The 27,841-nt window shown below is 40.8% G+C and overlaps 4 protein-coding genes across 5 annotated transcripts; 2 read left to right on the top strand and 2 right to left on the bottom strand.

The window, feature by feature from the left end:
• The first annotated feature begins 182 nt into the window (after window positions 1–182).
• LOC113135552 (uncharacterized) lies at window positions 183–5,172 on the top strand. Its single transcript, XM_026315672.2, has 16 exons — window positions 183–736; window positions 1,041–1,148; window positions 1,313–1,388; window positions 1,518–1,674; window positions 1,842–1,887; window positions 2,024–2,082; window positions 2,254–2,289; window positions 2,451–2,503; window positions 2,606–2,738; window positions 3,843–4,057; window positions 4,139–4,184; window positions 4,276–4,341; window positions 4,453–4,512; window positions 4,624–4,709; window positions 4,917–5,011; window positions 5,085–5,172. Exons 1-16 carry the CDS (start codon window positions 700–702, stop codon window positions 5,117–5,119), a joined length of 1,308 nt encoding a protein of 435 aa, XP_026171457.1. The 5' UTR covers window positions 183–699; the 3' UTR covers window positions 5,120–5,172.
• A 43-nt stretch (window positions 5,173–5,215) lies between these two features.
• On the bottom strand, window positions 5,216–7,284 carry LOC113135253 (histone H3.3A). Its single transcript, XM_026315104.1, has 4 exons — window positions 7,154–7,284; window positions 6,263–6,400; window positions 6,018–6,171; window positions 5,216–5,931 (listed from the first exon to the last, which is right to left on the bottom strand). Exons 2-4 carry the CDS (start codon window positions 6,388–6,390, stop codon window positions 5,803–5,805), a joined length of 411 nt encoding a protein of 136 aa, XP_026170889.1. The 5' UTR covers window positions 6,391–6,400; window positions 7,154–7,284; the 3' UTR covers window positions 5,216–5,802.
• A 276-nt stretch (window positions 7,285–7,560) lies between these two features.
• On the top strand, window positions 7,561–14,963 carry unk (unk zinc finger). 2 transcript variants are annotated; one of them, XM_026316168.2, is made up of 15 exons: window positions 7,563–7,824; window positions 8,312–8,521; window positions 9,905–10,081; window positions 10,168–10,298; window positions 10,408–10,543; window positions 10,656–10,773; window positions 10,861–10,945; window positions 11,028–11,323; window positions 11,447–11,512; window positions 11,693–11,876; window positions 11,962–12,063; window positions 12,181–12,366; window positions 12,447–12,628; window positions 13,086–13,346; window positions 13,792–14,963. In XM_026316168.2, the coding sequence occupies exons 1-15, from the start codon at window positions 7,676–7,678 to the stop codon at window positions 13,945–13,947; spliced, it is 2,439 nt and encodes an 812-aa protein (XP_026171953.1). In that variant the 5' UTR covers window positions 7,563–7,675; the 3' UTR covers window positions 13,948–14,963. The 2 variants fall into 2 exon arrangements, with proteins under 2 accessions (XP_026171954.1, XP_026171953.1); XM_026316169.2 differs by lacking the exon at window positions 13,792–14,963 and having other exon boundaries at window positions 7,561–7,824; window positions 12,447–12,632; window positions 13,086–13,312.
• Window positions 14,964–15,033: 70 nt separating this feature from the next.
• unc13d (unc-13 homolog D (C. elegans)) lies at window positions 15,034–26,608 on the bottom strand. Its single transcript, XM_026316167.2, has 34 exons — window positions 26,434–26,608; window positions 25,525–25,551; window positions 25,123–25,179; window positions 24,953–25,009; window positions 24,768–24,878; window positions 24,614–24,673; window positions 24,338–24,404; window positions 23,218–23,398; window positions 23,083–23,127; window positions 22,920–22,991; window positions 22,766–22,835; window positions 22,569–22,673; window positions 22,216–22,308; window positions 22,004–22,104; window positions 21,340–21,457; window positions 20,737–20,858; window positions 20,553–20,643; window positions 20,420–20,476; window positions 20,196–20,293; window positions 20,021–20,072; window positions 19,806–19,936; window positions 19,040–19,157; window positions 18,796–18,948; window positions 18,586–18,681; window positions 18,289–18,495; window positions 18,112–18,186; window positions 17,954–18,033; window positions 17,726–17,840; window positions 17,297–17,368; window positions 17,067–17,150; window positions 16,864–16,984; window positions 16,642–16,765; window positions 16,305–16,525; window positions 15,034–15,796 (listed from the first exon to the last, which is right to left on the bottom strand). Exons 1-34 carry the CDS (start codon window positions 26,491–26,493, stop codon window positions 15,690–15,692), a joined length of 3,348 nt encoding a protein of 1,115 aa, XP_026171952.1. The 5' UTR covers window positions 26,494–26,608; the 3' UTR covers window positions 15,034–15,689.
• Window positions 26,609–27,841: the final 1,233 nt, after the last annotated feature.

Genomic DNA, 27,841 nt, shown 5'->3' with positions numbered 1-27,841 from the left:
ATACAGAGGGTAGGGTTAAATGGAGGCAGAGGATTCGCTGTGGTGACCCCTGAAGGGAGCAGCTGAAAGGAAAAGAAGAAGAAGAAGAGAGCTGTATTTGGAATAGTCATATAGACCCGCTGCAGCTGGTTAGACTTTAGGAATATTAAGGTTATAATCAGCACACCGGCAAGAAAACCTAAGTAAAGTCGTAAGTTAGGAATTGAAATAGCCCCATATTAGCTCATGTAATTATTTTGCATTAGTTGTTAGCTGTAAAAATGTAATGGTTATGTTGAAGTTGTGTTTTTTATAGTAGGCTATACCTTTTCTATTTAAAACAAAGTGTTAACCTGTCAAACCTAACGCATTATTTCAATCTCGGTTTGTTTCAGGTACAAACTGCAGCACAAGATAGGTAACATTAGCTATGTTACTAGTTTTACTAGTCACTTAAGAAGAAATAGCCTCTGAAATAAGGGTTTGCATGTTTTCATGCCTGGAAGCAGAGCAGCAGATGTAAATGCAGCTAATAGACAGACGTTTGGCTCTAAGGCTGATATATCTATCCAGCTGTTTCTGTTCCAGCTGTTCAGCGCTTGAGAATGGGGAGGTGTGTCGGTATCTCAGGTAGGAAACACGGAAGTGAGATTACAGCGCGTGCTTGGATGTCAGGAGGTTTGGTGGGTGCGTCAGCGACTGATCAGTGCTCTCCCCAACATGGCACCCAAAGACCCTCTGCTCGGAACCCTGAAAGGTAAGGACCAGAGACTAATGCAGAATGACGGGATATGACTGGATTGTAAATCCAGCTTCAGAGACAGTTATCGCGTATTTCTACCTCGATCATCTCGGTTTTATTCCTGTTGCAGATGCACAGAAAAGCATGATTTTTCCTGAAAACGCACCTCCCAGACCGTTTATGGTCCGCGCCTTCTGTTACAGTGTTGGTGTTGAACGGATCACGCAGGTTGCAGGAGAAACTCGTGTGTGTGTTTTTTTTTTCACCATTAGTCTTTTATGCGGACTGAAAACTGCCTTGTTTGTTTTTGTCCTCGCAGTGTGTGTCCTCAACCTGCAGTCAGACGGAGAGGTGGTGTCAGACACCAACCCTCACCTCGCCTCCTGCTGTGAGCTTATCGAGCTGGTCCTCAGGAAGGGGCTCCAACGTCAGTACCCCCGTATATATGAAATACCATTTGGATTTGTTTTAATTCAGTGTAATTTACTTGTAAACAAATTGCTGTATTAACAGCTTCTATATCTGACACACCTTCATATTTCTGAATGTCAGTTTATGCTTCAACCGGTTGGATGTGTCCTTTCCCTTCAGAGCCAGTTCTCAGTCTGGTGCACAGGGACTACTGGCAGTGTTTTGAACAACTCCCGCACCAAGATGCCTGTGGCAGGTAACAACGCCCTGCATTACGATGCGAACATTTTTATTGTTATAACTGTACACTGTCATAGATATTACACTAATGACTATTTCAAGGCTGTGTTTAATGCTTGCTGTCTCTGTGGATATGTGTATGTAGGCTGTCTGCTCTGTCCTTGGCAGTGGAGCAGACCAGAGGTTGCAGGAAGCTGCTTTCAGCTCAGGGCAGAGGTCGCTACCTGCTCAGACTGGCCCTCAGCCGCAAGACCCTGCCGCAGTTCATCACACACTTGCTGCACACACCCAGGGTCCTGGAGGTAGTATATATGCAGTAGTTATGTTTCCTATACTGAAATATATTTGGACTAGTACTTTTTTCTAGTGCGGCCCATGTGTGACTTTTCCTTGTATAGTTATTCTGTGGATATTTTAGTAAATGTGTCTATCCAGCTTGCTGCAGTTCATACTGTCTCTCGCCCCTCAGTGGTACAGCCCAGCTTTATCAATTCTCAGGCATGAGGAATTTGTGGGTGAGGCTTTTACTTTGAGTTGATTGTTTCCACTCATTGTTAATGGCTTAAGCAAAATTGTGGAAATGCTTGTCATCACTACAATTTGGCGTTCAACATCAACAGTCCCTAAGGAGCACTGTTCTCCCTCCTCCAGAGCCTTTCATGTCCCTGCTGCTGGTTCTTTCTCAACTGGAATTTAAATTGGATATGGAGGTCAGAGCAACTCCTTGTTTATGCCAAGAAAAACTGCAAATGTGCTTGTTATCCATTTTCAAAATTTCCAAGACACACAGGATTTCCTCCAAAATAATCCAAAATACTGTTCAAAATCACTGGACGATCAGACAACTACACTAATAACAGCCTGTGGTCTCTTTAAGACAGAATTGCAGTTTTCTCGATGAGAGCTGGCTCCTTCCGGTAAGTAACAAAGACTATTGTTTAGTAATTTGTTGCAACACCACAACAATATTATTATGGCTTTGGTAATAACCATAAGTATATGGAAAAAATTGAGATCCTTTATACTCAGCATCAACAGAAGAGACTTTGTTGATGATGGTTGATGATTATGTTTTTAGGTGTGTGAAATATATGAAGTAGTGCCCTGTCGGGAGGTTGGGATGGTGTTAAGGTTTGTGTCTTCCACTCTCCTAAAAAATCCTTGTTCCACCCAACATGTCTGCTAATAAATAGATTGTTCCATCCTCTAGCATCATGTGCCTCTATCTCTTAGGTATCTTAGTGGACGTGTCTTTGTCCTTGACCTGATGCCTGGTAGTCAGGCTCATGTCGACAAGTTTATCTGTCCTGGTGACATTATTGATGAGATCAACGGGACCTCATTGAGGAACTCTAAGTGTGGACAGGTAGAAAACTCTTCAAGCATGCAATGTTCTATATTTAACTTATAACCAATTACATCTGTTCTTTTAAACATTTGGTGTTTGATGGGTGTTTGGAGAAAAATTCTGATATCTGGACACATTTTAGCCAGCGCAGAACACAGGAACCGAGTGAACTGAGCTTTGACTTAAAAACCAGGGATGTCCAATCCTGGTCCTGGAGGGTCACTGTTTGTCAACTGCTTGTTTTCCAACTGCCTTACCTGATCCAGGTAATCAGCAGTGGGCAGAGCAGGGATAGTTCAAAAATAAGCAGGACAGTGGCCCTTAAGGACCAGGGTTGGACAGCCCTGTCTTAAACCGATTACACATCTGAAGTTTGTTAGGTAAAAAGGAAATCTAATGACCTTTAATGTCATGTGAATGGCTGGTTGTAGTTTTTCACAGCAGACACACCTGTCACAGTAGAAAACATACAAATGTTATGGACACTATTAATAATGGCTTTGTTGTAACTCAGTTGTCCCAGTAAATCATGACAATCCCAGTAGCCTTGGACGAAAGCAGCTAACTGGAATCATTTCGCTTTGTCATGAACACCTATAGCTTTTCTGCTGTGACATTTGAAAAACAAGCCCCTATGCAAAGCTGTTTTTACTTATGTTGACAAAACTCATTCTGTGGCACTGGCCAGTGTGGGGAAACTTTCAAATATTTTATTAATACATTTAGCTTGGTGACGTTGTGTAACGCCTAACACAGCGGCACCCAACCTGAGTTGAGCTCTAATCAGAATAGTTGAAAAGAGCTATGTGGGTGTGTAGTACTCTTCTTATTAACATGATAAACATGGATGATGGTGTTTGAGGTTTCACTACAGCTCTGTTAGTATTGTAGGCTTAAGACACAATTATGATTTTCCAATGAATGGAAACAGCATACACATGTTTCTTAGGGACAGATAGAACAAGTGACATTCTGTATGTATTCTCACACCCTTGACAAACACTACGTGTTTGCATAATGAAAAAACCTGCCACACTCAGGAATGTGTTTGCCTTAGCTGACATCCTGCTAAAGATTTTAGAAGTTTTTATTCATAAAGTTGAATTTTCTCTACTTTCCCAGGCAGGTGTGGTTTTGTCTCAGCTCAAGGGCCGCCCTCTGTCCATTCGTGTTGTGCGATGGAGGGCCCAGGATGGAACAGTTTATCGCCCCCTTGTCAAACTCCTGCGGGCCCTGAGAATGGAAAACCCCACACTGCAGCTTGGTCCCACTCCCTCCCAACAGTCAGTCTCCCAGGACCACAGGCCTTATCCGTCACAGTGTCTCAAAGAGGGAAGGCAAGTTGTTTGCTAAATCCTGCACAATGTTTTTTAAATGTTGTCTTGAGATTGATACATTGATACGCCTCTCCTCAACAGGATTGTGTACATTGTGCAGTTCTTGGGAAAAGCAAACATTGGAATGGTAAATAATTGCTTATATTCAATAAATATTCAATAATTGTGTATAACCCACTTGTAATAGTGATGTGATATCTGGTCCTACCCTTTCTTAGTTTGGAGGCAAAGAGGTGTTACAACATGCAATTCCACTGGTGTTGCAAAAAAACCTTCCTAGCAAGGTAATGAAAACACAATCCTGCTGCAGGGTCACTTTGGCTCTAATGGATGCAAGATCTCAGCATATTATGGTAACAAAACAACATACTTAACCCAAGTAATTTGTCCTGCAGGAAGTGCTGTTAGATATGAAGGAAACTCATTTGACATGCACAGACACAAACAGCAAACAGGTAAGCAGATATATGTGTTGCCTGAATTAATTGGTGTTCTGGTCTCTATTACTTCACAATTCCAACATTTTTCTGGCTATAATCAAAATGATCCTGTGACGTGTTGTCTAGGAACTTTTTGAGCACCACTATCCAGAGATTTCATGCGTAGGGAGATTTGGTCAACCCGATTACACAGTATTTGCATTCTGTGTGGTGTGAGTATCTGATTTTCATACAAAGCTATCACCGATTTTGCAAAAGGTGCTAAACAATATTGCCAAAGATCCTGCAATGCACATTCCTGTCATTCCAGGCATGTACACCTCCCTGTAGAGAAAAAGTACAGGGAGCACCACAGTACTTATTGCTCTTTTGGCATTAGCTAGACCCACATGTTAGCAGACAATTGTTTCTGTTCACAGAGACTCCCCAGAAACCCCTCAGTCAACAGGATTTTGCTGTGTTGCACTTAGAGCCAGCACCATAAAGGAGTGTGAAGAGATTGTCAACCGTATAGGTGAGCCATGAAAGTTATGAGCTTATATGACATGTTTCATTCTATATTTTTAAGAGATGTGTTTCCTTTACAGCTACCGGTTTCAAGCATACAGAGTGGTTTGTATGACAAATCACTGTCATTGTTTCATGTGTTGTAAATAAATATATTAAGACCATGCACACCGTCTGAAATTAAATATTCAATTACTACAGTACAAAAGGCTTTCTACTCATAAAGACCTTTAATAGAAAGACGTGACATTTTCATAAATAGTATTAAATGTAGCTGCCAAGATTTTATGTTGGAAAACATGTAAAAAGCAGTCCAGAAAATAGAGGATCTGCCAAGCTCCGTCACTTGTGATGAGCATCAGATGTGGTAAGCCAACATCTGAGTCACTGAAGTGGCACCTGCTGAGCAAGGCATGCTGGCATTTTGTAATCGGTAAATGGATGAAGAAACCGTGGACCCTGTGGACGAAGTGATGAATTCATTCTCACAGCAACTTCAAAGACAACTTCATCCCCAGAAGGAGCCTAACACTCATACAGGACTTGAGGGTTGGTGTAATAGGTTACATGTATTAATGACCCATAATGTAATAAGTAGACATTCCCACCGCACTACACTTCAACTACCCAGTAAGTGTACTCATGCTCGTGGAATGGTTGATGTATCGTCTCAATCTAAAATACAATACAAAATCAAAAGAAAACTTATTAAAAATAGCCCAAAAATAAAAATGTTCACAAAAATGGTTAAGAACGATAAATAGGATAATTTGTCTGGACAATGCTGCCAAGAGCTGCTCAGGCCCTCTCTCCCCTTATCCTACGAGCCAGCTGGATGTCTTTGGGCATGATGGTGACACGTTTGGCGTGGATGGCACACAGGTTGGTGTCCTCAAACAGACCCACCAAGTAAGCCTCACTGGCCTCCTGTTACAGAAAAATACAAATATTAGTTTTACCACTACTGATCATATCAACCTACTGGTGTAACTTCCATTTCACAGCCTGTTTACCTGAAGAGCTCCAATGGCAGCACTTTGAAAGCGCAGATCAGTCTTGAAATCCTGGGCAATTTCTCTCACCAGACGCTGGAAGGGCAGCTTGCGGATGAGCAGCTCGGTGGACTTCTGGTAACGACGGATCTCTCTCAGAGCCACAGTTCCAGGCCTAAACAGGACAAGATTTTAGCACCAAGTACTTGATGTGACAACATCTATTCGTTGTGTTATAGTAAAATAAATGATGAATCGTTAAACACCTGTAGCGATGGGGCTTCTTCACTCCCCCTGTGGACGGGGCGCTCTTCCTGGCTGCCTTGGTGGCCAGCTGCTTCCTTGGCGCCTTTCCTCCAGTGGATTTACGGGCAGTCTGTTTGGTACGGGCCATCTCGTACTTTCTAAAATCCAAAAACCGATGTTACTTCAAAAATAGTACCAATTTCAGTCCTTAATGTTTAACCAAACTGCTCCGCCATTAAGCTCGTCAAGCAACACAGGTCGTAAATGGCCCAGCACACAACCAACACAAATCCCCTCCCCCGCTTGTAGCGACGGGGAGGCGTCAAATGACGTCGGTAGGAGCTATAAACGCTAGTAAGATCGACAATAAGATCCACAACTACAAAAAGTAACATGAATACAACTTTGCTCCGATAGAGCAATTGGGTCAGTAAAATTATTTAACGAGTTATATTAATGTCAAGAAACCCACAGAAACCACACCGAAACAACACGTTGTTACCAACCCAGACAGCCGTTTGCTTCTACTTCGCCATTTTCAGACTCTCGTTTCACGCCCAGACGACATTGCCTCGACTCGGCTTAGCCATGACACATAGCGTTAATAAACCCAGCCAAGGCTATTTTCACATTTAAAAAAAAACTAGTCAACATCGACGGTTAAATCTTGGGCTGACTGATGAAATGTAGTTTCACTTCCCCAAACTAACCATTACGTTTAGACAAACACATTCACTAGGAGGAATCCCATTGTTCTATTTTTAGCTAATGCTAATGTTAGCAGGTCGACATGTTAGCCTGGTTCATAAACAATGCCTGTAACTACAGAGAAACGTAATCGCATCTCACTATACCGACTACGAACTCATCCAAAAACTTATATATCCACACAGCAAATCGATTATATTTACCTTTAAGACGTTCGCTGAGATGAACTAATCACCGTCGATGACAAGTTGTCGGTATCTTCCGCCGCAACGGCAACGCTTTTTACTACGAGCCTGCTCGGGTTAAAGCCGAGTATTAATACTTTTCCGTGACGTCATGCTTGTGAGCTACGGCCCGCTCATTGGTTAACTCCCCGAAATTGACATCTATTACAGCCAATGAGGTGCAGCAGTAAAAAAAAAAACATGAAGTTAACTCAATTGCTCATTATTTTCTCGTTTCAGTTATATGCAGACAAAATGTCATACAGCTTTATAAGGAAACATCATAGTATTTGAGCGTAAGTGTTTCGTGATTTTCACAATCTCGACGAACTTTGTAGTTGTTTCAACTGGACTTCAGGTCCCATAGTTCCCTGTTGTCTGTAGTTACTACTTCCTCCTACCTTGCGCAAGCTCACATCGTTGTAGGATGCGGATTTCGAAGCTAATAAGAATAGCTAGCCAGTAAGCTAAAAACAAAGTTGTTAGGCTTTCAACTGGAAAATGTCTAAAACACAATCACAGCCCCCTTCGTCTTCAGCAGCGACGATAGCTGGAGGACCTTCTTCGTCCTCTTCATCTTCGCCCGCTGGGGGCTCGACATCTCCCGCAACCGTGTTGAACGTACAGCCCGAGAAACCTCAACATTACACGTACGTAGCTTGTTAGCTGGATTAGCTAGCTAGGTGTACACAATCTCACGTGTATTCGCATATACCACACCACAGCTACACCGTGTATGTGTAAAATGGGACTTTTTTTGAAAGCATTGAACTAAGCCTGCTCAGCGATAATGTGCTTGTTAACTGGACTGCACGTCTCGATAAAGAGGCCTAAGGTTACTCACTAACAATAGTCCTAACGTTATTTCAAAAGCTTTATGGCACAGTACAGCAAATTTTGAATATGTACTAATACTGCAAATGCATTTTGTTAGTTTAGATAAAGTATACATCAACATTTTGGATACGAAGTTTATCCCAGTGGCATATTGTATGAGAGAAACGGCTAGAATTAATATAATACACAATGTTTTGTAAATAAATTTGAATACACTGTAAGTGCTATAAATGTTTTGTGAGAGACAATAATACTGTCTTGAAATACATTTGACTTTGTTGTTTCTTTCCTTTTTCTCAGATATTTGAAGGAGTTCAGAACTGAGCAGTGCCCCCTGTTTGTACAGCATAAATGTACACAACACAGACCTTTCTCTTGTTTCTACTGGCACTTTCTGAACCAGCGGCGCCGCAGGCCCATCCGCAGACGGGATGGGACGTTCAACTACAGCCCAGATGTTTACTGTACCAAATATGATGAGGGGACTGGCACCTGCCCCGATGGAGATGAGTAAGTGCAACAGAAACCTTAGTGCTGAGCAAGACTATTTCACATCATGGTTAATACCATGAGCCCCTCAGTAGACCTATGGATTTAATGAGAAGCAGTGACAGACCTCTATAAAGGGGGAGGTGTCTGTATCCAAGAAGGTTAAAATGATGGTCCTCCAAAGGAAGCAGGTTTCACTTCCTATACTGCATATGTTGTGCAAGTAAATTGCAGTAGAAATAATTACTTCACATTTTCTTAGAAACTCCACAGACATCAGGTGTATGAGGTTTTGCAAAAGCCACTTTAAGTGATTGAATCTTGCTGATATCCAAAGCATCCAAAGCGTCCATCTTAATCTCTTGTAGGCATTTAAGATTGAAATCCCAAATTGCTCCAGTGAATCACCAGAATGTGTCGGGCATTGCATGACAATGGACTTTTTCAGTTTGGTAAAAGTCAGTTAAATGGTGATTGAGGATACACCCTGTCCACAACACTTTGGAACAATAGTGTCTTGTGCATAATCTTCACAGTGTGCATTAGCATATAAACACAGTCATCCTCCCACTCTGTGGTGTCTTTTCCACTGAGCCGTTATGACCTTTATGATGGCCCCTATGTGATGTGCACAGAGAAAGAGAATGTAAATGTGAAGAATGCAAGTTGGTGCAGGTTTAATCTGGCATGTCCTTAATGTATGTTAATGAACCTGTTTCTGACATGCTAGGTGAACTATTCAGACTGTTCCTGTTCTGTTCTTTTTCCCAGTGTGGTTATTTGCTAGAATGGCACAGACCTTTTGCTTTAAGTAGTAGTACTTTGAATAAATATTCAAATAGATATACTACAATATTTTAGAAATGTTAAAAATACAGTTGTAAATTAGTGTTATGTCTGATAATGTTGTGACTTGTAGGTGTCTTTACTAAATCTTATATATGACTAGTGTTAGTCTGCAAAACAGTGTGTCACAGATTTACAGTGTTTTCTGCATGATTCTTTTTATTCTTTATGTCATAGTATTGCTGCAACCTGATAGTATACAAAACTGTTGTATTGTAAATTCCAGATATTATTTAACCTGTATAATTTGTATTTACACTTATCTTTGTTGACTTTATATTGACAGCAGCTTTATAATTTATTAATAGGAACCTTACTCAGAATGAAGTCCATACACACGTTTCTATTAATATAATATTCTCTGAAATATTGTGATTGGTAGTTTTGAGACTCTCTGTCAGTATATGTATAAAACACATAACCGGTTAATCCATAATGAAAATAATAATTTGTCGCAACTCTAGAATGCAGTATGTCCTGTGCACCACTTGCCCTAAATGACCTGCATGTCTTTATGTTCATTTCTGTGTTCTGACTGTGAATTTTCTGCTATTCCAGATGCCAGTTTCTCCATCGGACAGCTGGTGACACAGAGCGCAGATACCACCTTCGCTACTATAAGACAGGGTCATGTATTCATGAAACTGATGCAAAAGGCCATTGCAGCAAAAACGGCTCCCATTGTGCCTTTGCCCACGGATCACATGACCTGCGCAGCCCTGTTTATGACATCAGGTGCCGAGAACAACTTGACTTCATATGAGCTTCTGTATATGTGCTTTCATCATTTATGTAGACTTTTTACACTGGGGATTTTACAGAGAAGTGCAGGTGATGGAGTCTCAGGGAGGCTCAGGGGCCTCCGAGGGAGGTGGAGGAGATGGGCAGTCAGGACAGGCAGCAAGTACCGCCCTCATAGAGAAGATCCTGAGTGAGGAACCACGCTGGCAAGGTAAATCAACAATGGCTAATTTCGCCCACTATATTTCAAATGGGAATGAGAATTCCCCCAACCTCCCTATTCCTGGTCCAGTCGTATTGTGTCTGCTCTAACACTTTAGATAACAACTATGTGCTGTCCCACTACAAGACTGAGCTCTGTAAGAAACCACCTCGCCTTTGCCGTCAAGGTTATGCCTGTCCGTATTATCATAACAGCAAAGACAGAAGGCGCAGCCCGCACAAGCACAAATACAGGTGCCTGTATATATATTACATTATGTAAAAAGAGCAGATTTAAAGATCTAGATATTGTTTTATTTTGGTGCTTATGTTTTAAGAAAACTGTGATTTGTTCTTGCTGCCGCAGAGCGTTGCCATGTCCAGCTGTTAAACAGAGTGAGGAGTGGGGAGACCCCAGTAAGTGTGAGGCAACAGAGGGATGTCAGTATTGTCACACAAGAACTGAACAGCAGTTCCACCCTGAGGTTTGTCTGTTTCAAAACTTCACTTCTCACTGAATCTAGTCCAGAAATCACGAGATGAATATGAATGTGTTTGTTATTTCGACCCAGATCTATAAATCCACCAAGTGTCATGACATGCAGCAGTCTGGCAGCTGTCCTAGAGGGCCCTTCTGTGCCTTTGCTCATGTCGAAAGTAAGTCCCCACAATATATCTATGAGCACTACTCAGTAACAGGGATTTAGTGTGTAATATTGTACTTTTTTATGTTGTCCAGAGCCCTTTGTACCTGAGGAACCATCGTTCCCCACCCCGACCTCCCCTCCACCTATCAGACCTCCAGACCCTCTTCCTGTCCAGGAGACCTCTTCAAGTCCCAGTAGACACATCCCGGGGCCTGGTACTGTTTCAGACCCCTTCTCCCTGTCTGCAGCGTCATGTGTAGCAGAGCAGGGGCTGCTGGGTAGCGTTCTATCCTTGTGTGAGGATGTGAGTGGTGGAGCCGAACTTCCTTCTCCATGGGCAGGAGAAGGAGGGTATGGCAGGGCACCTGGATTTGAGAGGGAGGATCAGGTGAGAAGGACAGATAATGGAAAAAGGGGAGCACATGCATTACATGATACTAAATAATGAAAGACAAAAGCATGTTCTGAATGTGTTTTTTTATGCCATCTTTCTTATGGTTTGTGTTTTCAGGCCAAACAAAGGAATTTTGCTCTAGAGCAGCGGCATAGAGAATTGGCATCAACACAAAGCAAACAGGTACATTTCTAACGTCAACCTCAAGGTGGTTCTGTTTTTTTTTTTTAATTCTTGTGTGTAATCTAAAATTCTTCACCATTTCAGGTGATCCACATCATTTTTGTCAATGGTGTAATCTTGCTGCAATACCTCCTGAAGTTACACCTATTGCTTTCTAAGACCACATTTCTTCTCTTTAAGGACTTACTGGTGTTTTTGCCAGTGGGCAGCCCTTTAAGTCTGTCCTCGAGCATCCCCTCCAGTCTGGCTGCCACCCCACCCAGCCCTGCCCCTCTCGGACCCCTGGGATCTGGCATCTCCTCAGGCATGAATGCTAATGCCCTGCCCTTTTACCCCACCAGTGAGACTGTGGAATCTGTCGTAGGTGAGTGAGGATGTACAAAATTGTGAATCTTCACCTGAAGTAGTGACGATAGAAAAGAAAATGACTGGTGTTATTTGTATTACAGAGTCAGCCCTAGATGATCTTGATCTGAATGATTTTGGTGTGTCGGCGTTGGAGAGGAGCTTGGACAGCAGCTCTGGTCTGCCTAGTGTGGGAGTTATGCTAGGTATTTCAAAAATACTTGCAATTTATATATGAACATATACAGTATGAACCATCTAGCAGTATGCCTGCATGCATAATCATACAACGTTCATAATGCTAAGTCTGTTTGTCCTAAAAGGAGGTAGCCAGCTTCAGAGTTCTGCCCCAGTCAACATCCCAGGATCTTTTAGCAGCTCTGCTCCTTTCAGCTCCCCTTCACCATCTCCTCCAATCAGGCCACACGCATCACCATTCTTTTCTACACACCTGTCACAACCTGGCCAGTCGGAGAGCACCTTCCTGGGGCCTACTCATAGCTCTTTAGGTTTGTGATGTGTTTTGAGACATTGATTAATGTAGTGCAGGGTGATAAGAAATTAAGAACATTTCTTCTTTTCTTTGCAGGTCTGAATGGTATGAGCACTAACATCTGGGAGCACTTCCCATCAGCCCAGGGTTCACCTGGTACACCCCCCACCCTGTTGCCCTCTGGCCCCTGTGCAGAGACTACCAGGCTCAAACAGGAGCTGGAGGAAGCTCACAGGACACTGAAACAGTGGAGTCACAGTTGGAGACACACAGCTCAGGTAGGTAGGTAGTGGGGCATGTGTGCATGCATGTCTGTGACAGGGAGTGCATTTATTAGAATCCTAGTTATGATGATATTTTTGGAGAATCCTGGTTATGTAAATATAAGAACTTTATCCTGGTTTTAGAAACCTGGACAAGGTCATGTCCATGTGAGAAATGTCGTTGTTACTTGATACCGGAACACTGTGGCACGTAAACACCTTATCCAGGTTTCTAAACATTCTTCTTGAGAAAGAATATAGTAATTACATAATGTGATTACAGCTGCATACAGAAGATCTGAAACCTGAATGTTGTGTTATGATAATACAGAGATATGGATAACCAAGCATCTCACGTTACATGTAGATGCCATATCACAAATGGAGAAGTGTCAAAACTTACGTACTTGTGAGTGTACTCATACCCGTGGTTGTGCATAAAATAATGTTTCTGCCTACTCTTCTCTTGTAGTCGTGGGGTGCACTGAAGGCAGATACAGAGGAGTCACGTGCCCATGCAGCACGATTAGCCATGGAAGCAGAGCGAGCCAGGCAGGCTGAGGAGGAGGCGCAGAGACAGGCCACTGTCCTGCAGGAGGCACTGGAGAGCTTAAGGAGCGGAGACAACCCCCATCTAGCGCTGCACCAACTCCAGTTAATACACAGATTGCCCCTGGAGTCAGTCCTCAGTTTGCAGGCTCAGCTCTGTAGTTGCTTACATGCTGTGGAACAGGTAGGACTGCACACATGGGCATAAGTGCACCTCAGTCAGTCTAGACTGGCATTGTGTGTGGTGTGTTCGGGTGAATGCAATAATCTGTTTGTTCATGTCAACACTGGCACAGTAGGTAATGAATGTTCTGTAGTAGGCAGTAGTAGTATTCATAACGATTTTATGAATCGTAAACCACTGAATCAAAGGAATAACACAAGCTTGTTACAAAATAAAAAATATGACCAGATTTAAAGGAAGGAATTATTCATCTTCTACCAAATACAGTTCTGTAGTTATAGGTGTCATACACTAAGAAGAGATAAGTTTATTTTTCCTTCTTTGTCACTTGTTCCTTGCAGATTTTTATTATTCCTTTTGTTGACCCCAATAATGAGTCTACCTCTGGATCACTCGGGATCCTTCACTGTAAGAGGACTAACCATTTTCCTGTGTGTTTACCCAGGTGGTGTACAGGAAGCAGAGGCAGTGTTGTGTAACGTGTGGAGAGCAGGGCTCAGTGTCGCTTCCCTGTGGCCACGGGCTACAGTGTGAGAGCTGTTCCACATCTACAGAGTGCCCGCTCTGCCCTGAACAAACCTTAGAGCATCAGCTTTCTTGACCTCACAGCCCAGTAGGACCACCACAGATTCCAGACCAGTCAGTTCTGATTCCACAGATACCAGCCTTGGTTCTTAACTGCCATTCAAAATCACGTCAAGGCCGTTTTGATAACGTGGTAACAACACAAGCACTGATCTGGTTTTGTATTTTTAAGGCAATGTTTACTGATAAATGACCAACTTACTGAGCACTGGTCACTAAGTGAAAGCTGTTGTATGAAATTTATGATTATTCATCTTTCCATTGTTACCCATGGAATACCAGTACATTTTACTAGTTATTGCTCTTGACCAACAACACTGTTCTTTACTCATGTTATTGATTTGTGAAAATATTTTAAAAGACCTACTGTTGTGTCTTTGCTAACCCTAACATATAGTAACATATACACACATAGTTCTAAATCATACCTTGATGTATTTAAAGCATAAGCTCACCCAAAAATTACATATGATTGAGTGCTGTCTGTCCATTAAGGTTTAAAGATCTTCGCTATCGCCTTAATGCAACAAAGGTCAATGGTATTTGTTTTTGGCTTTCTTTTTTTTGCACTCAAAGGCCCGAACATTTCATATAGAAGTCACAACAGTAGAAGTCTCTTTCCAAAAGTCAGAACAATTACTAAAATAGACCAACTAACTACATATGTAAATGTATTTATGAATGTATTTATGAATGTGATGCATATGCAACACCAGAAGTTAACCCTGTAAAACTACAGTGGTCTTCCTGACTGCTGTGTAGTCAATCTGGGTCATTCTTCAACCAGTTTGGAGTATCATGAGGAATTGTGTTGTTAATTGTGTCTTTCTGGAAAGAGCCTTATTCAGTTGTATCAGGTGACAGCGAAGAACTCAGAACTGTCAAAATGGATGAACAACATGGCAGATCTGGAAGAGTTTTATTTCTATTTATCAGGGTGATGAGCCATCTTAATAAAATCAACAGATCTGATAGAAAACAGTTAAAGGGCATATTTAGTCACATCCAGACTTTAATTTTCTATTGCTATAGCCAAAAGGGGGCCATCGTACCAGTCCTTTGTTAGTGCTTTTCTAGATGATATTGAATTTATTCTTCTTTTTTTTTTTAAGGGAAGTAAATTAAAAATTATTCATTACCATAGCATAACAGAATTAAATATTTAAACATTTTGTAGTTTTTGTTTAAAATTTTCAACAGATGGCCTATTTTAAAACTCAGGTTTTCTCTAATGTTCTACAAAAACTGGAAGAGGAAAGCATTTTAACACAATCAAGGCAAATGTAAGTCAGTTTAATTAGTCTTTAAAATGACATTTTTAATTTTTACTCAAACACCATTCATGTTTTGTTAAAATCGGCCCTTTTGCTATGCTAAAGATCAATGTGCGACAGGATTCTGTCTGAATTTTTACATTTGTAGTAAACTTTGACATTTCACAGTGTGTCAAATGTAGTCTAATATATATATATTATATATATATATACACACATAGTTAAGTGATGTCATACTTATCTCTTGCACTGATTAGATGAAGCATCAGGAAGCAGATATGTAACGGTGAGATGCAGGTGTAAACATATTCATGATCACTGTGATGGTCTTTGGTTAAATCCATGCTCAGCATAATGTCCACATGCAACTCATCCAACACCAGTGTTTCCTTCTGAGTGGATTTTTCTTTGTTTTTTGGTACAGATCATTAAAACAAATTGTATATTTTTGGAGGAAGTATCTGTGTCTTTCTGTTTATTCTGGTTAAATTCCTTCCTGGGACTGTTTCTCTCTCTGTCTTCGTTTCTTCACGAAGGCCTGAGCCTCCCGCTCACCTTTTCTGGACTCCAGTAGCCTCAAAATGCTGTCCTCTGGAAAATGTACACAAAACATATTTGAATCAGCTAAGCTGGATGTACATTTCCACAGTTCACTCAGCATGTTGTTGGTGAGTGCAAGCAAATCATTATAAAAGGTCTGAAAGGTGCTAAAACATGAGAGCTGAAGGAACCTGTAGGCAATTTAGCACTTTGATCTACAGTTAATTTTTAAATATTGATTAGTGCGGCTTTGGACAGATTCTGTTTTATTGCTTAAACTTGTCTTAAGTGTGTGTTTCACATTTAATCCACGTTAAATCATATTAAGAGCAAGTGATTTTTGTTCGACTGCCTTCTGACAGGTTAATCTGGCCAAGCCTGTTTTAAAATAAAAGTTAAAAATATGCTTCACTGGTCTAAACCCTGGAGGGAGCTGGAAGAAGTGTCCAGGGAGAAGGAAGTCTGGGCATCTCTGCTTAGACCACTGCCCCTGTGACCTGGCCCCTGATAAAGCGACAGAAAATGGATGGATGGTCTAAAAACATTGAACAGATCATACCATTAGGTTTTGGATGCATCAGAGGCAATCGTATCTGAGCAGGGGTGATGTCCAGCTGTGAGCTGAGTCCCTCTCCTTCCTTCCCTCCACTAATTCCTGGTATGTCCTTGAGGGACAGGAAGGCCTCTCCTTCAAAGTCATCTGTCTTCAAGGTGTCATGGTCCAGAACCGTAATCACCAGGCAGGCTCCTTCAGACTGACACTGATCCAGGGAAACCAGACTAGAATACGAAAAGAAGTTGAAACATCTTCAGAAAACTACAGGTTCACAGGTGAGAGTGAAATCTCAGCGGCCTGTTAAATACTGTTAAATACTGTAAAATCTAAAACAACTTACAATTCAAAGGCCTCATCAAAAAGGGGATTGAGGTCACAGCTCTTGATCTGAGTGCAGCGTAGTTCTACCTCAGGAAAGATGTGGTTTGGCTCCAGACACAGCTGCACAAATGGATCACTCAAACCTGGTAAGAGCATCAAAGCACTGGGGCATCAGGAAAATTCACAAATTCCATTTCGTTATCTACCGTGTCTACATAGCCTTGGGTCCTAATGGTCTTACCATTGGAGTCCATTGGTAAGAGGTTGACTGCATTCAGCACCTCAACTCGGAGCCTTTGGTCCGATCTCCTGTAGGATGTGAGGAGGGTGACTGCACCATATTTCTCTCCACTGTATGTGTGCTGTCATTCACAAGGGAGAAACAAAGTTCGAAACAAACGGACTGGACAGGTTTACAGATTTACAACAGGCGTCATGTCTTACCTGCTCTTTTGTTTTTCTTTGAAAGAACTTCTGGACAAGTTCCTGGCTGCTCAGGGAGTTAAAAGTCAGGTGAGCTTTGAGAGCCTGGACAGACAGGAGAGATATTATTATTATTATAAGTTGTGTGCGTTCTCTGCTGTACTTTTCTCCTTGGTCCTGATGAGAAGCAACAAGAATTCAGACACTAAAAGAACTGAAATCCTTTCTCTGCTGGGTCTGCAGTTTCTCACCTTGTACTCATCAGAATGGAGTGTATTCAGAGACAGTCCGTTTCCCTCTGCATGGAAGCACTGTTCCAGGCACTGAAATACACAGAACAATAGTTATTTTTGTAACTTTAAGATGGGTGCAGCAATAAAACCAAACTAGAGCTTTGTAACCATGTTAGCTGCTCTGTAATCAGGCACTGTGGTACTTTGTGCTAAATACTAATATTAACATGCTTATTAGAGTGTCAATGCTACAGCCAAGATGCTATTTACCAGGGTCATCATTTTAGTTTAACATGTTAGTATGCTACCTTCTGCTAATTAGTACTAAGTGCAAAGTCTGGCTGACTGTTGATGGGAATGTGATGAGTCTAGCAGGTATGTAGTCGTCCCCTGAGGACCATAGGTGGTTTTATTGTTGAGATATTTCGCACATAGCCCAGGACCCACCTGCAGTGTATACAGCAGCCTCTGGCAGTACACCATGAGCCCTTCTTGTTGTGGATGCTGAGTAGCCACCTGGTAGAGGATCTTCACTGAGTTATTCCACAAAGGAGTCAGGAGACTGTACATAAAGGAGTGACAGACTGGATTAAATCAACATGGACAATACATGGAACCATTAGACCTCATAGTCAAAAAATTATGATGTGGTAATGAGATAACCAAAGCTCATACCTGTTGAAGTTCTCTTGAACCAGGTTTTCATTCATATACTGCAGTTCTTGCTCCAGGTAGCGCATCAAAGGGGCTGCAGCCTAATACAGAGGGAGGTTAAATATGAACTACAGATAAAAGTCATCTGTTTTTGTTAAACTAACAGTGTGGCCACTTACATCTTCTGTAGACTTGGAAGGAAGCCTCCGCCTGGTTGACATACTTCGGACGTGAGTCTCAATGTCTGTGTTCAGCTTGACACACATACAGATGATGTTGAAGGTTTTAAAGTGTATCATAATTTCATTTTCAATGTACCTAGATAAATCAGCCCTTTTCAATTCGCACATACAGACCTTTTTCCCAAGAGTGTCTAAAGCGGAACTGATCTCTCGCCTGAGGGTTTTCTGAGCTTGCTGAAGCTGGGAGGGCAGCGTGTTGTGGAACTGGCTTTCCCCTATGACATTTTGGGTCCGATCTCTGAGCCCTGCCCAGTTCAGCTGTGTTGGAAGTTTGGTCAGGACGGATCTCAAGTGTTCCAGGTCGTTCACTACGACACACAACTGCAGAGAGAGGAGAGATGTGAAATTCTGGCACATTATGGAGCATTAAAAATATTTCTAGTGAAATCATTTTTCCTTGCATGTGCTTACCATGTTGATGGCACTGCCAGGGTCGCAGTTGTCAGACAGCACCCTGACCCTCTGCTTCAGGATGTGACAGTAGTTCACCACAATTTTACACACATCCTGAAAACAAACAGCAAGCACAGTTTGACCACATTCAACTACCAGTTTTCCAAAATTCAGATAATCTAAACACCAGCACCTGGTTAAAACCATGTTAATGGCAGCATACTACACCTCAGTGATTTTGACCATGATCATGAAGGCCTCCTCAGGGTCAGGCCAGGATAGCTGCTCCCACAGATGGCAGATAGGCTGGATACATGCCACCAGATCCACTGCTGAGGAACTGTGTTTTATTGGCGCTGTACCAGACTGCAGGGGGTGCAGCTAAGAGCAGAGGGGTTCAAACCATACCATGATGGATGTGGACGAAATATCCATTATAGTAATAATAATATAGTGTTAATATGAGCGTTACCTGGTCTACCTGCACAGCCCTCTCCACCCTGTCCTGAGTGGTGCTGAATGCCTGGTTGAGCCAGTAAGGCAGAGCCTCTCTGAAGCTCTCGTGGAAGTTTGTCAATTCAAGTAATCCCCTGTAACAACAAGATGCTCATCCTCTATTCCATGACAAACATTTTTGTTGTTTTGAGGGATTTGAATGGTAGGATGTAGCTGTATCTTGTAGAGCAGTAAATAGAGGAACATATGGGAAGATTGTAGAGCACATCAACTAACATGCAAAATTAGAAAAGATGTTTTGAAATATGAAATATGCTTCAAAGAAATATATCCACATATTTGTGTTTAGGAGGAATCCAAATAGTATTACAAATTGATAACATCTCTATAGCGGTACTGTGACAATAATCAGCAGGATACCGGTTATAATTGCCTTTGTTGGTGCTTAAGCACTCTTATTTGCAGCTAAGTTAGATTTTGTATATACAGCTCCCTGTGTCCTGTTTTGTTCTGCTTATTTAAATGCATATAAGTGGGGGCAGTTGTTATGGTGAAGTGCGGTTGGGTGTTTCTAGTTTTTTCTGCAGACTGGATCAAACTGGCCTAAACTTGCCTATTGTTTTTCCAGTCACTTTCCAATAAGTATTTCAAATGAAACCAGCCAGGGTATGACAATAAAGGGATATTTGAGCTCATGAGGTGGGAATGTGGTGGTACATCAGTCAAAGACAGTTCAGGAATCACTGTTTTTGTAAAGTACTGGTGTGAGTCTGATTTCTGACCTTTTCTGTAAGAAAGCCTTGTCTTTGTGAATGGCCTGCAGGCTCAGGTAAACGGGAAACAGGCTGTTGGCTAGAGACTGCTCCATTTGACCCTCCATCAGTGATAAGGTTTCCCTCACTTCTTTTGCCAGCTATGGAGGAGACAAAACGACAGGGAATGTGGTGAGATGACATGTGTTTGTAACGAAGACTCAAACTGATCCTATATCACTTACCAGGGAGTCAAACCTCTTGTAGACGACAGTAAACACGTCCACTTGCACAGCACTGAATGATGAGGAGAAAAACACAATTAAAAGAGAATCACCTGTGTTTAACAAGTAGAAGGTATGTCGTGAGGAAAGTCTATCAATGGAAAAATATCCCAGCAGTCTGCTTCTTCCACCTTACCTAACAAATACCCTGTTCCAGACATCCTTGTTATGTTTAACGTCATCCTGCACTTCCTTAATCAGCCTTGAGAGGGCACTCGCAATCTCGGATAGGTCCTGTGAGTCAGCACGACGCACAGACAACATGACATTAGTATGGTGAAATAAAATAGAGCTATCATCTGAGCGTCAGATCTTATTTCAGTCTGAAATACAGTGTGAAGGCTTACATACTGTCTTTACCTTAGTCATTGGCTGATGCAAACCCTTTTTGATGGTGAACCATTCCTGTGTACCTGTCTGATGTCACAAAACATGATTAGGGACTGATTACTTGCATTCAGTATCTAGTCGTCTCTTTAGTATGATTACTGACCTGTATGGCATCGCCGACCTCATCATGCAAGTCAAACTGAGCTGGGTTGAGTTTCTGAAATGCCCGAGTCTTACAGATCTGGACCAGGATTCTGACAAAAAAACACAGTCATGTATTGCTTCATCTGTGCTTTTGATTACAACAGCCATTTCAGCAGCATATAAGCATGTATAGCAGGCTGTACCTGAGCAGGGTGTGTAGTTTCGGAGTAGCAGTGGGAGTTGGGGGGAAGATGTCTCTGTATTTGGCCACCAGACACAGTCCATACTGCAGGAAACCATGAAGAGAATCCCCAAGTTCCTGTTTCTGTTAACACAGAGCACACCTTTCTCAACTCACATCTGGGCCTAAATACCAATACAGAAATAAATACCAAGGAAAATCTATCACGACAGATCTGTCAGCAGCATATTCCCCTGTGCCAAAACAGGAAATAAAGTGTTGCAAAGTCTAAAGTGATGAGTTGCATGATAAGGTTACAGTAGGTTACAGTAGGCTGTAACATACTTTTCTTTAAAAAAACCCACCAATGTCACAGTTTAAAAATATTCCTAAATACACTGGGTTTTTCATTTTTTTCTGATTAAGGTGTTAGAGTAATTATTATCCTAGATAAAAGCAGTGAATTTGAAAGATACAATATGTGCCTCTGAAAAACAAACAAAAAAACACTCCATTAAATTCCAGGTATAGCAAAATTGTACTTAAGTACAATACTTGAGTACTTAACTACAGAAAGCTGTACTGTAATCTGTTCCTCCATGTACGCTAGGTCGAGCAGTCATACCTGTTGGTAGGGCAGCTCCTGCTGATGCCAGTGGTACTCTATACTGGTGAGCTGCTGGAACAACACAGACGAGTCCACCTCTAAGCTCTGATACACCTTACTGTAAGCTACCCACTTCCTGTCAGGGGTACACACATCCATTTACTCAGAAGTGCAATAGAAAGACAATGCACACACATTATAATGGTAACACAGAGCTGGGCAATATGGTTGAAATCAATACTATCATATTTATTACTATCACTATTATTTGGCTATTTATACATAGTGGTTTCAGAAAGTATTTAGACCTCTTCAGCTTTTGAACAGTTTATTATGATATAGGTTAATTTTAAAATTTTCCATTTTAATGATTTGATAACACTTATATGTTTTACCATCACTTATATGTTTTACTTTTAAAACAAAGAAAATATGAAATAAAAATATTAATGTTAATTTTGTTTTAAAGTTTACTTTGAGAACTTGAGAACTGTTACTTGACTGTTATTGTTGAGAAATGTTATTAATAGTGATGATAAAGGATAATAGATGTATTTATTTTTTCTTTTCTTTTCTTAACTCCATATATTTTGAATGCATTAATTACATTCGTGCCTAAACACTGTTACTTGTAGGTACTATAATATGCTAGAAGTCTTCAAGATGTTAACATGGTACTTACGCCAGGTCCTGAAGAAAAGGCGAGAGGTTGTTCTGCGTAGCATAAAGCTCGAGGAGCGTCTGAGCCTCGCCACACAACGCGCCTTTCCATGGAGCAGAGCTCTGACAGACACCAAACAAGAGGGGAATCCAGGGATTCATTAACATTTAAAACATCCCTAACAACATCAAACTGTTATGGTACCAAATAGTGGGAGTGAGCTTGTCCTGTACCTGTTGCTTGGAGATGTAAGCTTGCACAAACTGTTGCAGGATCCCACAGTAGTTGATATAGGCACTACGACCAGCACTCAGCGTCCCGTCTCTCTGTCAGTCACATAAAACATACTGTAATTCCAAAGTGCCACACAATTGTATTACTGTCATACTTCATGTCCTGTAGAAAAGACTTTAACGCTGGAACCATTAAGTTCCCTAAAGGTCAGGAATTCCAGATTCACTATGGAAGACAAGCACCTGATCTCACTGGTGTTATCACTGGAGTGCATGTTTTTTAACAAATGTTTTATGTATAAATGGTAAACTATATGAAGTCCAGGTAGTGTTACAGAATTATTTTTTTTTACCGCTTTATGGATGAATTTTAGATTAAGGTGGCACTGGCCGCGATCAGGATACGTCTCTGTTCTGGGCTCTAGATTATACCAGTTGTCCTCAGTGCAATGGAGATCCTAGAGTAAGGTGATACAATTGCTTATGAGTCTGGGAAGACACTGACAAAACTGGAAAAGAGCAGATATTAAAAAAAAAGAACATTTACTACCTGTAGTTTTAGGATAATGTTTCCCAAAAAGTCATCTTTGCCTTTCTCCTTTTTAGCCTCCTTGATCATCCTAAACAAGGCAAGATGTTGAGCAGCCTTGCTTGGTTAACTGGTTGTATATGTACAAGTATGAATCACAGGGAGAGCATAATACCTTCTTAAACTATTTAGGTTGGTTTTAAACTCCTCTAGTTTCTGAGTTAGTGACACTTCTTCATCCTTATCCCTAAAAAATAAATGACAGTGAAGTTGAATGTAATGAAGAAGGTTATTTAAATGCAGACAAAGTGGAGCTAAAGTATGGCTGTTTTTCTTACCACATCTCCAGGTGGAAGCTGGCGCCAGTGACAGCTCCAAACTCTCTAAAAAAAAAAAAAAAAAGCAAAGTATAGTATGGTAAGTAAGGAAAATTGTAATCTGATTCATTTGAAATAAACAAAATTTGGACTCACAGAATGAAGGTTTGGTTCCAGATCGGGTTCAGTGTCTGCTTCTTTATGTCTGTCTGGTAAATTCTGTCATTGGGTACAGCATCCTTTACAACAGATTTACAGGGTTTGGCTCTGGACTGATGTGTCCGATTCGCATCTTTGTCCTCCAGTATGGTCAGCATGCAGTATGGGTCACTAAAACCTGTTCAAAACACACCAGAGGTCTGCAATAGACTCAAAGACAAGAAGTGAAAGCAAGAGATACATTTCCCAGAGGAGAACAGAAAGTCCCTTTAGACACAGCACGCCAGTAAAGAGGATTACAGCTAAGGTAGTGAAACACATCAAGTACCTGTATGCCACCTGTCACCTTCCGAATATCATCGAAAGAACCAGTGTAGTTTAAATATTTTATCGCACATTGAGTAACTGCTAAAATGCAAATATCCTTTTAACCCTCAAATGACATTTCAAATAGCAGTTCACCCTCAAAATGCACACTTCATAGACTGGAGCACATTGCCGTTCTCAGGCAGGAGCTCAAACGTGCTGCTCTTTAGGTTTATTGTTTACCACGTTCACCATTTTAGTTTAGTATTTGTACCAAAAAGCACATTGAGAGACACTTGTACTGTCAAATTCCTTCTGTGTCTCACATACTTGGCAATAAATCTGTCTCTGATTCGGAGAAGTCAGAGGATCAGTCATAGTCTTTTCATTTTGTTCTGTAGCACACATGAGCTGGTGAATCGTATCACTGTGAACTAAAAGAAACAAAATTAACCTGCTTTAGGTGCTAAGACTATACGAAAAGTCAGGGGATTGACAGTCACTAAGATATGTTGTCTGGGAATCAGTCTGAATAAAAAACTGGCCTATCATATTGAGTTATTTTACTGGATAAGAGAAACTTTGAGCTGCTGGTGCCACTAAATGAAAGGTCATAAGGATACAACCTTGTGGAACCTTGAGTGAATGTACCAAATGCAACTGTAGCCTGACCGATAGTTTTTGACAACCAAACCAATCAACCCACAAAGATCAGCAGTGTGGTCACAAAGAACATACCAAAACAAGCCCAGTCACCCTATCATTGAAGAGGATCAGCTGTCTTGTCTGCAGAGGGAACACAATAACTCACCACTGACATCTTTTCCCAGGATTCCCTTTGCTTCCTTTACAGTGGCCATCAGGCAATATACTGGGGGCTGTAAGGGGATGACAGTTAGTTACTTTTGTATTAATAAATCTTATTTTCCTATCTGCCTCAATCATGTAGATGGCCTCACCTCTGCCACTGGTAAATAGGAAATGGTAGAAAGTAAATATTTTCATATGAATGGTACAAATATACTGTATATTAAGCATCTGTAAAGGCTCATTGCTTTGGAACAGACATGCTAACATCCTTTCTCACCTCTGTCTTCTGGACTTTTTCCATCAGACTGCTGTGCTCTGCCTCTGTCATAGTGAAAGCCTGGTAGATAGGACAGAGCCTCTGCCATCAGTCAAACACCAACGCAGTAATGAACATGTGGGTTACAATATGAGTAAAGCCGAGGTGTGTTTACCTCCTTGATGTACTCGTGAAACTGACTATCTGTGAAGACCTCAGTTGTTGTTGACGGTTTGCCCATCTTATGAGCGATTGTGTATAACAGCTCCTTATACAGAGGCTTCAGCTTTAAACAGAAAAAATACAATAATGTTGTTAAAAATAACAAGGATGTGAAGCACAGCACATTAATGATTTTACCTCCAGCTCCTTGTGTCTTCGTGCTTTCTCCTCTGGGTTTTCATCTTCCTTTAAATCCTAAAGGAAACAAGAAATCCATTTTATATATTAATCTGCTCAATAAATGTGGCAAATGAAGATATTATAAGGTGAAATTTGAGTGTCTTTGGCGGTCATGCAGTTTCTCCTACCCTCCTGTCGCGCAATTTCCTCGTCAACCCCAGTTTACGTACGTTGCCAGGTGAAAACTGACAAGAGAAAGATGAAAAAAATTAAATACAATCAAAGCCAGTCATTAGAAAAGCTTAAAGGATCATACAAGAAATCATGAATATTTAACAACAAAAGGTAAAATAAAATACATGTTGGCAGTAAGGCCAAGCAGGTAACTGACATGATGTCCTCATCAGATAAATGGATTTGCTACATGTCAGCATGTTACCATTATCACTGGGAACATGTCATGACCTCATAAAAAAACAGTTGAATGGTTGTAAATGCTTAGATTCTAATACCGTGAGACAAATCAATAAGAATTGCAAAAGAAAGAACACAAGGAAAAGAAGCTATAGCCAGAAGCTGATGTGTTTTACCTGTCTCAGTCTTGTTAGGTTATGTTCCTGGAAAACAGGAGATAATGTGCTTATGATTAAATACATGATGTGAACCTTAAAATGTGGCTTTAAATCACATTAAAACAAACAGGTATTTTAATATTGCCCCATCTGGCTATCAGTTTTTATAAATATTCAACAAATGAGACCTTCTTATGCAGAAAGCAGCATTGCTAGGCTCAAGAAACACATATTTTGATGTGTGATAAGACCTGCCTCTGTTACTTCCTCTATTACAGATAATGAAACTTGGAGGCATGTTGAATGAGGCAGCAACCCACTCAGTACTCAAACCAGCAAATGCAGCTGAAAGGGAATCTATCGTATCCCAACCTAAAATAAGTATGCAAAAAAACCCTGTGCCCACAGACACACAAATATTTTCACCCATGCACCGCTTTATTGTGTTAGAACCTCTGAAAAGTTACTGTGTGTTAGACCTCACAAATATTAAAATCTCCTCCGTATGTGCATCAAAAATTGCAACATCATCACCTGATCCAAGCAGACATCCAAAACAATTATGAATCACAGTCACAGCATCTTGAAATAGCTGTTTGGACAATGTGACTCACCGTTTGGAAGCAATTTTTAACATTGTTGTTACGATGTCAAATTTAAGTCTGGGGAGTTTTTTCAGGTTTCACCATGGAAATAAACATTTCATTATCACCTAAAATGCTTGAAAATAAGTGTAAGGTGATTCAAATAAAAGACAACGAAACATAAATCTTTTAAAACAAAAGCAAAGACACTTGATTGGATCATTAGTTTGCTTATCATCACAATGTAAACTAGACGGTTAGTAACTAGCGGAGAACCAAAATTAAACAAATGCTCTGTGTGTTATCAGTGTGTCAGTATACTCAAGTACATTGTGATCCATACCTGCTCAGGTGTTTGCAGTAGACTGGTTCGCACGCTGCTGGAGTCACTTTGACTTGACATAATGATGCTATATTTGACAACCAGGCTCCTGCCTGTTAAGCTGGTTTGCTGTGTTTGTGATTAGATAAACTCTTGCGTGCAGTATGCTTCGGTGAATTGACACACAGCAGCCGGAAGTCATCACTTCCTGTAGATAGTGGCAAAGACACTGACTGTGACTTATGACTCTTTCCTCATTTAGTGTTTGAATACAAGAGAAGACGCTGCAGTCTCCTGTTTTTGTTTGTAGCCCATCACCCAAACTGTTAATCTCCTCACTAGCTCCTGATTGCCATCTTGGTTATGGTTGTCATGCCATGTTGTTACATGGGCGAATTATTATTTTACTGCTGTGGTTCCCATGATACAACGACTGTAAATCCATGGTGTAAATCCCATATACAACTGCAGCTGTATGACAATGAAACCACATGTAACATGAGACAGTCCACAAATGTTCCTATGTGGTCTATGTGCATTGTATGGTCTGTGTGTCCTACTAGAGTGTACCCTGTGGGTTCAGCTGTTATTCTGGTCATACTTATAATTTTTTCAATACAGTTTTATGATAAGGGGTTGATTCTGCTTAGCTAGTTTTATCTAATTCTTGATAAAGTGTGAGTATATAGTATTAAAGTAAAATAACTTAAAGTAGCAGCAGGTGTATACTGTAAAATGGAAATCAAAGTTTTTAGATATACAAATAGAAAGATACGTGTATTTGATGTGAAACTGACAATAAACAGTGTTAAAACATTTTAAAGCATGGTTTATTTAGAAGACCATGTATCCTAAAATATGCACAGATACTGTGTAAGTCATGACCTATATTTTACTGTTATATCTTTACTGCAACACAAAATAGGACATAGAATATCTGACAAATGAATTGTGCCATAGGTCTGTGGTTCAATTATGATGCCATAGCCTGATGGTTTTTTAGTTCCTTGCATATAAAGTGACTTTGGTAATAAGGATTCTTACATCACACCCTGTGTGTTAGCACGTGAACAGGAAAATAACTAGATTCCTGTATTTATTAAAGTTTATTTTATCCTATCTGATTGTGTGTTAATAGTTTAAAAATTAATGAAATGTGCGTACACATACACACACTGTGTGTTTACTTGCTATTACTGGAAAAAAACCACACCGTTAATCTGCATCTTTCATAAGAGCGTGGGTACTTCTGCAACCTCCTCTCTCTGACCCATTCTGAGAAGCAATGTTCTTTATGAGGCGCCAGTCAAACACTGATAATAGACAAACATCACACATTTAACATATCACTGTGAATCACCTGCCCTGCCCATGTGGCAAACCACTGAGAGCATTTTATTTACTTCTGTTTGCCATGATAACCTGTAAC

Source organism: Mastacembelus armatus, chromosome 19 (genome assembly GCF_900324485.2).
Source record: "Mastacembelus armatus chromosome 19, fMasArm1.2, whole genome shotgun sequence".
In the NCBI taxonomy this organism is placed as follows: Eukaryota; Metazoa; Chordata; class Actinopteri; order Synbranchiformes; family Mastacembelidae; genus Mastacembelus; species Mastacembelus armatus.
This window is presented reverse-complemented; position numbering and strand designations above follow the sequence as displayed.